At 46.9% G+C, this 15866-nt stretch overlaps 1 protein-coding gene across 2 annotated transcripts; it reads right to left on the bottom strand.

Annotated features, from left to right (window-relative positions):
* Nucleotides 1–15653, bottom strand: EAF1 (ELL associated factor 1). Of its 2 annotated transcripts, XM_016191064.2 has the most exons (7): nucleotides 15046–15398; nucleotides 14888–15003; nucleotides 13424–13518; nucleotides 10744–10880; nucleotides 8173–8363; nucleotides 6037–6270; nucleotides 1–3177 (listed from the first exon to the last, which is right to left on the bottom strand). In XM_016191064.2, the coding sequence occupies exons 1-7, from the start codon at nucleotides 15231–15233 to the stop codon at nucleotides 3131–3133; spliced, it is 1008 nt and encodes a 335-aa protein (XP_016046550.2). In that variant the 5' UTR covers nucleotides 15234–15398; the 3' UTR covers nucleotides 1–3130. The 2 variants fall into 2 exon arrangements, with proteins under 2 accessions (XP_016046550.2, XP_007529875.2); XM_007529813.3 differs by having other exon boundaries at nucleotides 14888–15653.
* Nucleotides 15654–15866: the final 213 nt, after the last annotated feature.

The following is a 15866-nucleotide window of genomic DNA, read 5'->3' as shown; positions in this document are numbered from 1 at the left end:
TGCATTGTACTGCTGGCCTTCATTTTTTACTTAAATATAAGTTGTCTTTTAAGAGAATAAACAACAAACTTTACACAGCAAGTATTTTACAGAAATGTAAACATGCATGTCTACTTCATAATTAAGCAGAATAAACTTTTAGGCACAAGATTTTAAAAATCATTATAGCATGAGACTATAAACCCAAGACCAAAAAAAAAAAAAAAAAAAAGAGCAACAAAAACGTATTTCATAACGCTTCAATTGGTACTGTCTTCCAACCTACTGGTTCAGGCCTGAGTTTTGGAAATCTTACCTTCCTAGCCAAATGGAAACATCCAACTGGCTGCACCTAATATATATACCCACCTATTACTTTCTAAATAATGTAATAAATACATTGTAACCACTCACTCACACACGCTATCCACTCAATGCAGCTATGAGTCAGCCTCTCAATTAGGGAAATAAGGATTTGGAACTTTCAAGTTTTCCCACCACTGAAGCCTACATATATTATTAATATCACAGACAGGAAAAAAAAAAGTGATTCTTCAACAGAAATCAAAGTTAATGAGTGGCATCATTACAAATCTCTAGCTTGTATAAAAATTCACAACTCACATCTTTGCTCTGGCTTGCCATGACCTAATGACCCACATTATATGGTAGATATTGTATAGAACAAAAAGATAATAGCTCATTAGAAACTTCCAATTCCTGAATCAGTATGGATTTCAGAGGCTTCAAAGTCACAAAAGCCAGCTAATTCCAAATGCCTGGAAGGTTTTCTTCACCTCTGCCCTCTGCATTCCTCTGATTAGTTTTTTTCTGCCTCCTCGCCAGCAGGATTTAAACATCTGAATGTCTACTCCTGTGACACCCTGCAAGAGGTGTTCACACCAACTGGAACTCAAGCAAGAGGAAGGCTGGTGAGTTGAACCAACCAACCAAAGGAAGATTTTATAAAGATCGCACCATGAGCCTCTGGAGTGGGCTTGGTAGGGGAGAGGAGAGGTCAGAGAAGGCACAGAGGCAGAAAGGACAAGTCCAGGCTGGCTGGCACAGGGGACTCATAAGAAGCGGCTGAGGACAAATTCTTGATTTCCAAAGACAGATGAGCCACTGAAGGTTTTGTGCAAAGAGCAACCTGGAGCCCTGCTAGACGGCATCAGGATGGCTGGGTGAACAGGCAGAGGCCCTGAAGCTCAGGGAGCCCGGTTCAGTCCAGGGCCATATGCAAACATTTCCTATACGTACAAACAGCTTGACCTAGCATGCCCCAAACCACAGCTATATAAATCAAGACACTGGGGAAGGAGAGAAGGAGAGAGGGAGAGAGGGAGAGAGGGAGAGAGAGAGGCTAAAATAGCTATTTTTAGTTCAAGTTCCTGGAACCTGTCCCAGCTCGAGCAAGTTAAAGAGCAGTGACACAATTCCCACATCCAGTAACAATTCATACCTCCCAATCTGTGACTTTCACCTTCCCTGAGCTGTCATTATCAAGGAATTATAAAGCAATTAGCAGTTCATGATGAATACGCTCCTACCTGCCGCTAAACCCACCAAACCCTCAGACAGGGCGCTGGTGCTGACCCACTCGCTGCCTACTCCCCGCACTGACGCACTGACTTGGCCTAGTGGTGAGGTCGAGCTGCCTGGCAGCGGCTGGGCCTGGGATCTCCAGCTCCAGAGCCCTCCATCTCCATGGAGGGAGCTGGCGACTATCAGGCACAACTCTAAGCGCCCCCTCCCTTCCCTTCCTTTCCCTCCCCTCTCCTCCACTCCCCCTCCATGGGCCATCTATTTCCTGCTTCCCTCCATTAGCTGGAGAGGGAGAAGCCATCTGAATGGAAAGACCCAAGGGAAGAAAAATCATTTGTAATAGGATTTTTAGGAGATGGGAAAATTTCAGGACACATTCATTTAAATCATGGAAATGGGCTACTCCACACTAATTACAGGACGGTTTCATCACATTTATTTAACGTGGGGACAGTAATTAGTGACCAGTTTCCTCCCAAACAGGTTCATATGGGAACTGTACACCACAGAAGGCAATCTTGTGACTTCCCTCTATTTGCATATAAAAAAAGTACAGATGAGCCTGGGAGTCAGGCACAAACAGTGGTGCGAAAGCAGGAACAGATACCTTAGCAGGAAGGTGCTTATTTCATATTGCAGAACTCCTATCCTAATTCTGGCTTTGGAAACCTGCTGCAGCTTCACCAGTTCAGAAAAGGGTTTCGGCACTACACCTTCCTTCTACCACCCGACCACTGGCGAGCCCCTGAATGAGCTAGAGAGCTACGTGCAGACACACAAAACAAAGCCCCACTGAACTGGGCTGCGTGCGTCTGCACAACAGCTGCTGGTCAATGTGCTCACTCAGACTCACGTATCCAGACATTCTGGCTCTGGATTTAAGCCAGAAGAATGCACTGTTTTTGTCTCTTGGAACTCAGCAAAAGCTCCAGTGTGCACAAAGTTCTGTGCATCAGGATCTCTGGCTTCAGAAAGAGAGATTCAGGGAAGGGAGCAGCAGGGGCAAACGTGGACTGGGGGTGGGGTACTTCCCTTTCCGTCTCTGTAAAGGAGGGGGCTGGAAGAGCAGAGGGTCCCACCCAGCAGACACTCCAGGAATCCACTTTCAAGTTCATTTCTACACAGGCTTGTCAGCCTGGGCAGATAAAACTTCCTTACCACTTTGTATCAGCAACGTGCAGTGGCTCTGACGTACTTCCATACTGCAGTTTTGACTGCTCTTTCCCCTTCTAGCCCCCCAGCACGGCGCTCCACCTCACTGGAGCAGACCGTTTGCCAACCTGGGGGCTGCTGATCTGCACAGCTGCACCGTTGGCCTCTGAGTGACCCAGACCAGGGCATTAACAGTGTCAAGCAAATCAAAATGCAATTCTGTTAGTTCTTCTACAGATCTACTTAAATCTCTGAAATAGGAGCTTGTTCAGAAATTACACAAAAGTCACCCATCACCACGTTTAAGACTTGCATCTGAGAGCTCGAGCCCCAAACTCCTACTACCACAGTCACTGGCCCACACACTTTACTGTTGGCAATGGAGTCCGTGCTGATGCAGCCTGGCCTCGTTGCTTATTTGCGCACCGGGGAACTGATTTCGAAAGATCCGACTCTAGTCATCACTGTCACTTCCAGACTCACTCAACTGCAAGTCATTGCCTATAAAAAAGAAAACAGAAATACAACCAGAATTACGCAAGTTAAAATTGACTTTTTCACAAGTCTTTGGGTGGCAGCGTTGGCTGTTGACAGCAAAACGAGGTCAGTTCAACTGAATTAGGAAGAAGAATCTATCTGGCTCAGTGATAAATTTGGTACAGTCAACATTTTAAAAGAAATGCTATTTTTCGTTATCTGTAGAATACAGCAATACTCCCCGCTGGAGTAGAACAAGGGAGGAGTAGGCTAGATAGCATGTAACAAAGAGAACAAAAAATACAAATAATGAAATCACTGTCTAATAGAATTGCTCACACTAAGTTACTTTATAAAAGCTCAATAAGTGGTCTGGGACGTGGCGCAGTGAACAAAGCATTCGATTCTCAAGCATGAAGTCCCGAGTTCAATCCCCAGCAGCACGTGTACCAGAGTGACGTCTGGCTTTCTTTCTCTCTTTCCTCCTAGCTTTCTCACTAATAAATAAACTTTTTAAAAAAAGAACTTTTAATTTTTATTTAAAAATAATAATAGCTCAATAAGACCAAATTGGGCTTCCTGTTAAATAAGTTAAATATGCTAACCCCACACCTCCTGTCACACCTCTGTCAGGATCTTCATAGCCTCAAATCTCAACTGAAAAAGCTTCTTTTATAACCTCAGGTTTTTGTTTGAGAATTTAGAATTAAGGAGTAAAGAATGTAAGCACTCAATACTCCAACCTAATTTAATCATGATAATGAGATAACAGATCCCCAGTTGCTATCACTTTGGCAACAGAAGTGAACTTGTTTATTTCTGGGCTGCTTGTCTTGTCTCTAGGTGTAAGGACCTTAGAGGTGAGACCTAAGGCCTTGCCAGGAGCCGTTCTTTAACACACACACACACACACACACACACACACACACACACACACACACACACACACACACACACACAGGCGTGGGTGCCGGGTCATCCTCATACTCTGACTTCCACAGGCTGGCTGCAGAGGCAGGTCAGAGCCTCCCTTTCTACCGAGTCAGATATTGTTACATCTACACAAGTTTCCAGCAACATGGCTCCTCACAAAGTATTTGTTGACTTGTAGTTTCTCATACAGTTGATTTGATCCAGGTTGGGGGGGGGGGGGGGAAAGAAATGACAGATGGTCGTGCAGGAAAACAACACTGCCATTACTTTGTCTATGTGCACATCATGGTTTAGCAAATGTAGCACTCGGTGTCCTTTGTGTTCGCTCTAGGAGGATGTAACAACTTTTGCACTGACAGGGCAAAAGGAAAAACCGAATTAAAATCGCAGTGCTGCCTGGTGCTTTTCCGACCTGCTATCAAATCCGCCCAGGTGAGATTTACTATCTCAAGCCAGCTAAGAACATTCGATATGACCTGGCACTTGAGCCTGGGTGTCACTTGTCTGCACCGTCTCAGATGCCTCTTAGCTCTTTAGAGCTCCATGTCCTCCTGTCCTGCGGCTCTCCTGATGCCAAGACCTTAGTCCGTACACACTACATGCACAGTAAAGCACCCTGATTCAGGATCAGTGAGATGGATTTATTAATGCTAAAATCAGTCAGCCATGGCAAACAAATCTGCCAAATGCTGACATAAAAACATAGAAATTAATAAAAAATGCTCACTGGTCCCCAGCATTTTAACTTAGATCATATTATCCCCTCCTCTACCACCCCTCCCCCCCACAATGGGTCAGGCTGAATCTGGACCAAATCAAACATCTAAGAAAGCTTGAAACTATCAAGTGCACAAACCCTGGTAGAATAAGCTTCAGGGCTGTGCTGCCTTTCTCACTGTCTCTCTGAAAAAGCTGACCTGGGGCAGTAAGCCCAGTGACGACCAACTTCAAAAGTAGACCTACACAATGGGAGAGCGGAGCAGATCTTTAACTGATATCCTAAAAATGGGACTCACTCAGGTGGAAGAAAGAACAGCAAACTAAGTGGTCTCCATTGGGGGGTGATTCCCCACCCAATTCAACATCTGTCAGTGTCCCTAGACATTTTGGGGGGGTTGGGGGGAATCTATCGACCAGGGATACTCAACCACTTTTCACTGCACAGGATAGCCCACAACACAGACTTCTCCAGTCCAGCTGTCCACAGGCTGAGGATGATCCCAGGCCCCAAAGTGGTCGGTTTAACTAGGCTTCCTCTTTGTCAACCAGCGCTCTCCCCATTCCGAAACAAATGTCTGTTGTTGCTTTCCTCTTTCCCATAGTAACGTCAATTGTGTTGAAAGCCGCTCTTCCTTCCTACCTTTCTCTCTCTTTTAAATGATTTACTAACATGACAGAAGAGGGGGGCAGAGTACTACTCTAATATATGCAGTGCCAAGCATCAAACCCAGGACTTCATGCTTAAGGGTCCAATTCTCTAGTTGCTGCACTACTTCCTGGGTTACCCTTCCTTTCTTTAAATATATCCTAACTGGCATCCAAATATTGTTATATCCTAATGGCAAGAGGGTTTCTAAGTCCAATAAACTGTAGGACACTATAATGCCTGGCGATGCTGAGTTGTTGAGATTGTTAAAAGGACCCAGAGGCAGGGGACAAAGGTGGAGGCAGGCAGCTTGGTCTAAGCAGAAGCAGTCTTGCTATTTATGTAGCAGCATGTTTCCCGAAATCCCAGAACCTAACCCGTGCCACTGGGGTACAGTAAAGGACGGGTTTTTAATTTGTACTTCCCGTTCTTAGGATCTGATGACTTGTAGATCTTGCTTCAAATGATCTTTGTCAGGATCCTTTCTTAGGTCTTAAACTGCTTCAGGTTCATAGATGTGGGTGTAATACAGGCACAAGTCACACCTCTGGTGACACGTGACCCTTAAGGAACAGCACACTTACGGAGGGTGTTCATGAGCTGGTTGCTTCCTTGTGGCCGGCTGGTCCCATTGGCGACGGCTGGTCTGCTGTTGTAGGTCTGCTGGTGTGAAGGCTGTGGAGGAGATGCTGGGCCATTGTCCTCAGCTCCACTGCTGGAGCTGTCGTCATCACTTCCTGAGGAGCTCTCGGAGTCTGAGGAGCTGCTCCCACTAGTGCTGCTCATCTGCTCAATGATGTCAACTTCAGCCCTCAGCTCTGGAATGAAAGGACACACCAGGTCAGCACAAGGGTCATTCTCAAGGCAAGAGAAGCCACTCGTCAACACTGGCAAAACCAAAGCAGTGAGTAAAACAAGAATCTGTGCTTCTTGGTCCTTATAAACATACAAGCAGTGGCCAGAGAGGTGACTCAGTGGGCAGGACGCATTTCTGCATATGCGAGGGGCCTGGGTTTGATCCCCAATATTATATGTCTCACGAAAGAAAAAAACCAATAATGTTCATAGGGACCAGTGGAGTTGTGCAGGCTCAGAGCCCCAGACACAACCCTTGTGGCAAAACAAAAGCACCGAAGCCAACCAACAATCTTCCCAGAGAATGGAATCATTAAATTCACCCAAAATGACCCAAAGCAAACTATTTCAGGACAATGACTATTACAAGTAAAAAATAAAGTCTATTTGTCATTTACTTAAAAAAAAAATTTTTTAAATGTGACGTATGGGACTAAACTCACATATGGAGAAAAATATTCTAGACGGTTGAAAAAAATCTGACTGAGACCTGCCAAGAGTGCGTGTTGGTTTTGGATCCACCTCTGAGCAGCAGTGAAATGCAGGCAGAAGGCAGTGAATTTTCCATAACCCTGGAAAAACAATGGGCCAGAGCTGAGACCCTCTGATGTCCTCTCCAGCTTTTATTTTCCATGAAACCGAAGACCTGCAGGAAGAACAACTGGAGAAAAGTGGTGGAACGATCTTCTTCTTCCCCTTGTAGGTAATCAGCCAGGCACAGCATTTTCACAGAGGCAAAGCAAGACAGGGCAAACCGGTTTGACCTCTGTATTCGAATGTCACTGTATACATTCAGGATACTCAAGAAAGAGGTCAGGTTCTCTGGTCTAAATACACCACGTGGCTGTGATCTACTACATTGTCTTTAACCGGCAACAAGTAAACATTTATGGTCCAATTTCTGTTAAGACTACAGTGAAAATTTCGTAACGAGCATTCCACAGTATCCATAAGGAGAAAAAAAAAAAAAATCAAGAGGTTTAACAACTGTGCAGAGAAGTTTCATTTGCAAAAACCCAGATCCTGTATGGTAGAAGACAGACTGCTCAAGGGCAACTCTCCACCTTCCCCTGTTTACTACAGACGTAACTGCTTCATAAAAATTTAGACACGTGAAGTATTGACACTTCTTGCCTGAACAACTGAAACCGTTCTTCAAATGAGGGAGAGCAAGGGTGCCTTTGCTTCAGGTTTCTGCTGGCTGTCCCGGCACACTGCTATTTACAGACCGTGTCAGCACAAAGCACTGGTCACGGCACTTAAAAATCCGAATGTCGGGGGCCAGGCGGTGGCACAGTGGGTTAAGCGCACGTGGCGCAAAGCACAAGGACCGGCGTAAGGATCCTGGTTCGAGCCCCCGGCTCCCCACCTGCAGGGCAGTCGCTTTACAAGTGGTGAAGCAGGTCTGCAGGTGGCTGTCTGTCTCGCCCCGTCTTCCCCTCCTCTCTCCATTTCTCTCCGTCCTATCCAACAAACAGCTATAACAATAGTGATAAAAATAACATGTGCAACAAAAATGGGGAAATAAAGGCCTCCAGCAGCAGCGGATTTGAGGTGTAGGCACCAGGCCCCAACAATGATCCTGAGGACAAAAGAAAAAAAATATCTGGATGTCCAGAAGGCCGCTAAACTAGCTCACGTCTGAGTCCAGCCCTGTACTGTACTGAAGGGAGTTTCAGTGCGGTCGTCTTCCCATCTGCCTCTGCAGTTAAAGTCAGCACAAAGTCCCTGTGATGACAAGGTAAATAATGGCAGCAACTGCCCCCCACGCTTGGAGAGGTGAGCTCTGTCAGTACCCACACGGCAGCCTTCACAAAGCTACCAACTACAGGCCGGTACGGAGGCTCCTGAGAAATGCTCCTTACCTCTTTTGATGTCATCCAGCTGCGGTTCAGGTGAGGGGTTATCTTTCAAGGGAGACGTTTTGGGCCCAGCTGGAGGCTTGGTCGGAGCTCTGAACGGCATAGGTGGTGGAGGCGGAGGCGGCTGTGTCGGCTGAGGAGGACGAGTGGGCTGCTGTTCCATCCGGGCCTGGATTTTACTGCTCCCCTCAGCTCTGAAATGAGACAGACGTTGAAATGAACGAGCAACAACAGAGATTCTCACACTTGTGAAGGTGACTAAGCACCTGGGAGTTTTTGCAGAGCTCCAAGATCTTATAGACTGCTTCAAAATCCTGATGCTGGTAATTTTGTCTCACAAACATTCAACAACTGTATTTTACTATATTCTAGCACTGTTGTATGTATGCTCTGGGAGATAGGAGTTGGAGAAAACCGATTTTCCGCACTCATGGAGCTTTCAACTCAAGGACAGGAAAACACTGCGAGAGGAGGGGGGGGGGCAAAAACTTCAAGAGACCCTGTAAAGGAGGGAGGAGCAACAACATAATGGTCATGCAGAAATGCCAACGCATGCGGCCGCAGGTCCCAGGTTCATTCCTCAGCACCACAGGCCCGGGTTGAGCAGTGCTGGCAAGGAATAGATAGCAACAGTTACAGGGCGCCATCAAAAGCAACATTGTCATCATAGAGGTGCTAGAAGGAGAAAAAATGTGACAGGACTCCCCCCTACCCCCCCCCCCACTGCTCAGCTCAGGCTTATGGAGGTGCTGCTGGTGATTGAATCGGGACCTTTGGTGCCTCAGGCATGTAAATCACTTTGCATAACCATTATGCTATCTCCCCAGTCCTGACAAAAATTTTAAAAGCAGTCACCTATAAGGACACCACCAACTATAAGACTAAGAGCTGATTTCTCAACAGATCTAAAGGCCAGAAGAAACTGGCGTGATATATTCAAAATTTTGAATGGAACAAACCTCCAACCAAAAAAATTCTACCCACTTCAGATTTAAAGAAAGAATAAAGAGATTTTTCAACAAACAGTATTAAAAGGATTCATTGGGGGGGCGCACATACTACCAAGTGCAAGGACCAGGGTTCGAGCCTCCACTGCCCACCTCCAGGGGGTCCACTGCACGAGTGGTGAAGCAGGTCTGTGCGTGGCTCCATGTCTTTCCCTCTACCTATCCTCTCTCAATTTAAAAAAAAAAAGATTTTATTTATTCATTAATGAGAAAGATAAGAGCGAAAGAACCAGAAATCAATCGGGTACATGTGCTGCCAGGGACTGAACTTGGACCTCACGCTTGAGAGTCCAGTGCCCTATCCACTGAGCCATCTCCCGGGCCACCTCAGTCCGATCTGGGGGTGGGGGGAATTCCATGCCACTAAGCTCTTGTAGGAAGTACTAAAGGGTATATTGCTACTTTGGTGGGTGGTGTGATGTGGAGACATTATAATACAGACTTGTACTTCTAAATCACATTGTCTTGGTAACCAGTGCTACCGAAAAATCAAACCTTTAAAACATTCATTTTAAAAAACAGCATACACAGGGCCGGGTGGTGGCGCAAGTGGTTGAGCACACATGTTACAGTGTGCAAAGACCTGAGTTTGAGGCCCCGGCCCCCATATGCGGGGGGGAAGCTTGACAAGTGGTGAAGCAGGGCTGCAGGTCTCTGTCTCTCCCCCTCTCTATCTCCCCTGTCCTCTCATCAATTTCTGGCTGTCTCTATCCAATAAGCAAATAAAGATAATAAAAAAAATTAAAATAATAGCATAGACAAACACTAGGTTATTAACACTTCTTACATTTTTATTACAATAATATTCAATAGCAGCATTGTAATAAGAGCAAAACAACTTAAAATCCGATTTCATACTGGGTGTAATGCTAGTTAAATTAAATATTAAGAACTCTTATACCCACAAGCAAATTCCAATAATCCCAAATAAATCTTGCAAAAAAATTGTTTTTACTCGAAGAAAGAACATATTATGCAGGGGAGATAGCATAATGGTTATGCAAAAAAGACTTTCATGCCTGAAGCTCTGAAGTCCCAGGTTCAATCCCCATACCACCAATAAGAACTGAGCAGTGCTCTGGTACACACCCGTGTCCCCCTCCCTCTCATTAAAATACATTTATTTTTTAAAAGGACACATATTAATTATTCTTTCACAACTGTATCTATTAATTAAAAATCTTATTCTCTAGGTGGTTACCATCCCTACACTCAAGAGATAAATAGTATTTATTTATAAAGCATACCCGTTCTTCAATGGTTTCCATGTTTCAGATCTTAAAAACTTTTTTTGTTCCATTTTAGGAAAAGACACCCCCCCCCACACACACACACCAGGGTATGAAAGAAAACACAGTACTGAAACATGATTCAGTGTGGTGGGGGCTGGGCTCAAACCTGGGGCTCACACATGGCAAAGCAGTGAACAATCTACTACGTAGGTAAACTCTAAAATCTGTCACTAGCTGTAGAAAGAACACTTGAGTACTGAGATCCTTATGTCATTGCAAAATGACTCAACAAGCACCAAGGTTAAATCACAGGGATACATTACTTATCCACATACCTGGTTTTTTTGACCTGAATGCTGCTACTGAGTTTTTCCAGCACATATTCACCAGTGTCATGATTAATAATAAGTACACAGTCTTTCTGATAAGGCCGTTTGTTCCCCTTGAACACAGTCATCGGTGGTGTAGACCCCTATATTCCATAAAAACACAAGATGGTCATATAAAACACACCAGCTATGAATATTTAAAGGTGATGTACAGGTGACTGCTTCATCAAATCTTTTATGAGAGTTGAAAAGGCCAGAATCAGGCCAGGTGGTGGGGCATGTTACGTGCTCACGTTACAATGAGTAAGGACCCAGGTTCAAGCCCCTGATCCCCACCTGCAGGGGGAATGCTTCAAGAGTTGTGAAGCAAGGCTGCAAGTGTCTCTTTCTCCCTTTTCCATCTCAATTTCTGTCTCTATCCAAAACTAAATAAAAATATTTAAAGAAAAACAAACATAAAAAGGGGAACAGAATGGACTCTTTTATTATAATTCCAGCTTCCCAGGCAAAAATAAATGGGAAATAATAATGTAGCAAGAATCCAAGATTATCATTGGTTCTAAATAATCAAGGCAGGTAATAACTTTGTAATCAATGGTAAAGTGTGGACTGAGGAAAAAAATAAATCAGCCAATTCTTGTATTACACTGAGCAGTTTTCAATATAAGATAAGTAAAACTGTGAGTGATGTCATATTCCCTCGTTGTTAAGGGAGTTCAGGGCTTCTCCCCTATGCCTTAGATTCCCCTAGGGCAGATTACTATTCTTATTCACATTAAGGACATCATGCCACTCATCTCCCTAAACACCCAGTTACTACTCAGGCTTGGACAGGCGTAGACAGCATAATGTTTATGCAGAGAGACTCTCGTGCCTGAGGCTCCAAGGTCCCAGGTTCAATCCCCTGCACCACCATAAGCCAGAGTTTAGCAGTGCTCTGGTAAAAACCAACAAACAAATAAACAAAAAACCTCAGGCTCATTCTTCCAGAGCTTTTACAAGGCTTTGGCCATCATCCTGCTCTTCCCTCTTGTTTATGACTTAATCTTCAAACCTGCTCAAAGGTCACTTCCTTTATTTTCTCTATGTGTTTATCTTGAGCTCCACGGGGGGGGGGGGGGGGGGGGGAGTACTTACTATATTTAAGACTATTCTGTTTAGTAATGTGTCACACTTTAAGTACTCAGTAAGTATTTACCCAATATAAGTTTTAATTTCTATACAGAATTAAGAAAAAAACAACTGTTTGGCTCTTTGATTCTTTCCTTATTCATACAGTATAAATCTCAAGTTGGAATGGACCTTAGGGGCCATTTATCTAAGCTCTTCACATTACACCTGGGAAACAAAGGTCCAAAGGGAGATGATGTAACCTACCGGAGGCAACAGGTAACAAAATGGCAGCTGAGATGGGCAAACAATAATTTTCTGAGGAACAAAGCTTCCCAGATGTCCCTGTCTACAGTTTCATCATCAATACAGAACAGGCCATCCACCCTCTCACTAGTTATCAAGAACTTTGAAAAGGTCATAGGCTAGGGCTATGACATGAGTGCATTTTGTTTCAACCTTTGGTATTTTTTTTTTCCTCCAGGGTTATTGCTGGGGCTCGGTGCCTGCACCATGAATCCACCGCTCCTGGAGGCCATTCCCCCCCCCCCCCTTTGTTGCCCTTGTTGCTGTAGCCTCGCTGTGGTTATTATTATTGCCATTGTTGATGTCGTTCGTTGTTGGATAGGACAGAGAAATGGAGAGAGGAGGGGAAGACAGAGGGGGAGAGAAAGACCTGCAGACCTGCTTCACCCACCGCCTGTGAAGCGACTCCCCTGAGCTGGGGGCTGGAACCGGGATCCTTACGCCGGTCCCTGCGCTTTGCGCCACCTGCGCTTAACCCACTGTGCCACCGCCTGACCCCCCAACCTTTGGTATTTTATAATCAGAGCACTACTTCAGGTAAAGCTTCACAAAATACCTTTTAAAAATATACTTTTTTTTTTTTTTTTAAGAAATAGAAAGAGAAAGAGAGAGAGATACACAAATGGTGCTCAATTCAGCCCTTAACCAGGTTTCTCGTCCTTCAGTTAGCACAACAAAATGCTCTGAAGCTGTGGTTCTCACCTGAAACTACCGGCCTGCTCATTGTCAGATACAAGAGATGTCACTCCTGCTCCTGCCTGCCACATGTCTATACCAGTTGCTACACGTCAGCGTGTTTTGGGGGGCGTTTCTCTCTAAGAGTGGCTGAGACAAAAGCTAAGCACAGTGAAGAGGAGGAGCCAGTGCTTAGATAGGAGCCTTGTCAAGGTTGTAGTAAACAGAAGATGATGGAAAAATCCTATTTGCTCACGTGCCTGGGAACATGAATTCTATCCAACCCTCCCTAGTTCTTCCTTCTACCCTCTGATGGCACTTTAGAGATCTAGAAACTTGTGAAAGCGGGATCTTCAGGCTATGACAGCTACAAAATGATAAGGATTTGCTGTGATTCCACATGGGGATTAAGGGAGAGAGATAGCATGATGATGCAAAAAGATTTTCAAGCCTGAGGCTCCAAGTTCCCAGGGTCAGTCCCCCACACCAACAAAAAGCCGGAGGAGCACTGAGTGGTGCTCTGGTAAAAATTAAAAAAAAATAAAATAAAATAAAAAAGGAAAAAAACTCAACAGTAACAATGGAGTAAACTTACAGGGATATGTGGCAGTGTAATTGTGACTTCATCTCCTTTGCCAACCTGGAGCTCTCCTTCACAGGACGTATCTATAGACGCTGGCTTAAAGTCATCTAAAGAAAAGGAGAAAAGCATTTATCCGCCAGCTTACTTACACTAAGGGTTCCTTGGGCATTCTATCACTCAGTTTCAATAATTCCTCACTTTATAATTTTTTTCTTCTACCTTAACTGGGTTATTTTAAGAGGGGGAAAAAGAAATAGTTTTTAGATACCCTTTTATTAAGATAATCCCTTCTCCCAAGTGACAGATGAAAAATGAATGCCTCATTATCCATAAGGTGTTTTATTAGGGTTGTTATGAATAAAAGCAATAGAGCATATCAAAAAGATTCTGTGATTATAACCCCCCCACCCCAATAAAAGGCCACAATGTCCACGCTGATTCTATTTTGCAGAAGAACTAACAAGACAGGATTTGCCAAGCTCCAGTCCCAACTGCTTTAACACCTTGGGCCAGGGCCCCAACTGCGTCTGATATGCAGCGAAAACACAATGCCATTAGCTGAGGAACCCCCACCCCCCTGCCTCAAACCACAGGTGAGAGGCACCTGTGAAGCATCTCCTTTAAATGGTGCATTGCTGCCCCCAAAGCATCCATTCACTCAGTCAAATCAAACGCCCAGCACTTCATCTCCCTGCTTTGCTATTAGCTGCAAGCAAAGCAACCACACAGAGGGAGCCTCATTATCCAACACGCCCTCTTCCAAAGTGTTGAGTCACATCTCCTAGCTCTTCTGCTAAAAGAAAAAAACCAAAAAACAAGTCTGAACCAGCATCTGAACCCCGGAAACCAGGAGTCTGTGAATCACTGAGGGATGCTCGGCCGGCCACGGCCACATCTCTCCACCCGGGGCAGGGAGGGGAAGTGCCCAGAGTCTATAATCATGCGGGGGATTAAATTAAAAAAAAAGGAAGACAACGCTCATCCATCATAATGTCGCTCTCCACTTGCTGGAGGCCTGTCCTCTAACGCGTCCGATTCTAGACCCAGCTGCAGCTCAGCGCAGGCTCACGGATCCCAGACCTCAGTCTTCAGCCCACAGGGGACCTTGAGTCTGAGAAGAACCCAAAGACGAGGCTGGAAGTTCAAGCTGGGGGCAGGGGGCAGGGGGCAGGGGGCAGGGGGCAGGGGGCACGGGGCAGGGGGCACGGGGCAGGGGGCAGGGGGCACGGGGCAGGGGGCACGGGGCAGGGGGCAGGGGGCGACGACCGGGGAGCGGCTGCCCGGGACCACGCGGCAGAGACGGGCGTGCAAGTGGCGACGGTTTCGGTCTGGAAAGACCTGGGCAAAAAAGCGGAGGGGGCAGCCCGAGGTCCCGGCGTGAGACCGGGCTGCCGCTGACGTTGGCATCGGGGGAGCGTGGAGGGTCCCCCTGAACTTTCCAGGCCCGGGGGAGGGGGTCCTGGCGCGCAGACTCACAGCGGATGGTGTGGAAGGAGGCCCGCGGCCGCTTCTCGAAGCTCTCCCCCAGCCGCAGGCAGTGCTCCTCGCGGTCCAGCAGCGGGTTCACCGTCCCGTTCATGGCCCCGCGCGGGTCTCGCGTCCTGACCGGCGCGCCCCTGGCGCCGGCGCCCCGGAGAACCGCGCTCCCGGGACTCCGCAGCGGAGCGCACTGGGAGCCCAGCCGGCGCCCACCCGGGGCCGGAAGCCAGTGCTCGCGGCCGCGCCGGGGAGGGGGAAGAGTACCGGGAAGCCACGCCGCCGGACTTCCGGCATCGGGGCGGGACTTCTGGGTGCGGAGCGGAAGTGAGGGGGGCGGTGCCATAGCTAAAGAATTCCGTCCCGGGAATCCCTGTTTGAAGTCCTCCGGACGGCCGAGGCCGAGCTCAGGGCTTCCCCGCCGCGGCTTCTGGCTTGCGCGTGCGCGTGCGCGGTCAGGGGCCGCCCGAGGGCCGAGCGCGTCAGCCCTGCCGCTCCAGGTGACTCCGGCGGCTGATGACGGTGAGGCCGGCGGGGCGCGGCGGACTGGTGACTCTGGCGGACCGGTCAAGATGGCTCCCCGCAGCCGGAGGAGCCTGGGCGGCCCGGCTCGTCCTCGATGTCCCGACACGCTCGGGTCCTCGGGAGCCCGCTGGCCCCGCAGCGCCGGCTCTGTTCCTCGAGGTGGCCCAGCCCGTCTTCCCGGAAAGCGCGGGGTCTCCCGCCGTGGGGACGCGACGCGACGACCCCACTTGTGTCCGGCTTCCAGTGCAGGCAAGGGGGCTGTCGAGATGGTTGTTTTTTTTTTAAGCCACCCATTCCGTAGGCACCGTAGATCGATGAGTCTTTTTTTTTCTTTCTTTCTTTCTTTCTTTCTTTTTTCCTGCCCGGGGTTTCTCAGTCAATTCTTGGGAGTGGCCTTTTCATGATTATTTTTATTCATTCGGTTTATTTAGTCATTGTCTCTAGACTGCCAGAA

The sequence above is a fragment of the Erinaceus europaeus genome, chromosome 21, assembly GCF_950295315.1.
Source record: "Erinaceus europaeus chromosome 21, mEriEur2.1, whole genome shotgun sequence".
In the NCBI taxonomy this organism is placed as follows: Eukaryota; Metazoa; Chordata; class Mammalia; order Eulipotyphla; family Erinaceidae; genus Erinaceus; species Erinaceus europaeus.
This window is presented reverse-complemented; position numbering and strand designations above follow the sequence as displayed.

Excerpts from the sequence above, each read along its gene's own strand:
- EAF1 (XM_007529813.3), bottom strand. The coding sequence starts at position 15,233 with ATGGCACCGCCCCCCTCACTTCCGCTCCGCACCCAGAAGTCCCGCCCC. Across the intron at positions 13,519-14,887 it reads CTCCTTCCACACCATCCGCT|ATGACTTTAAGCCAGCGTCT; the intron begins GTGAGTCTGCGC and ends CCTTTTCTTTAG. Across the intron at positions 10,881-13,423 it reads TTACACTGCCACATATCCCT|GGGTCTACACCACCGATGAC; the intron begins GTAAGTTTACTC and ends TATGGAATATAG.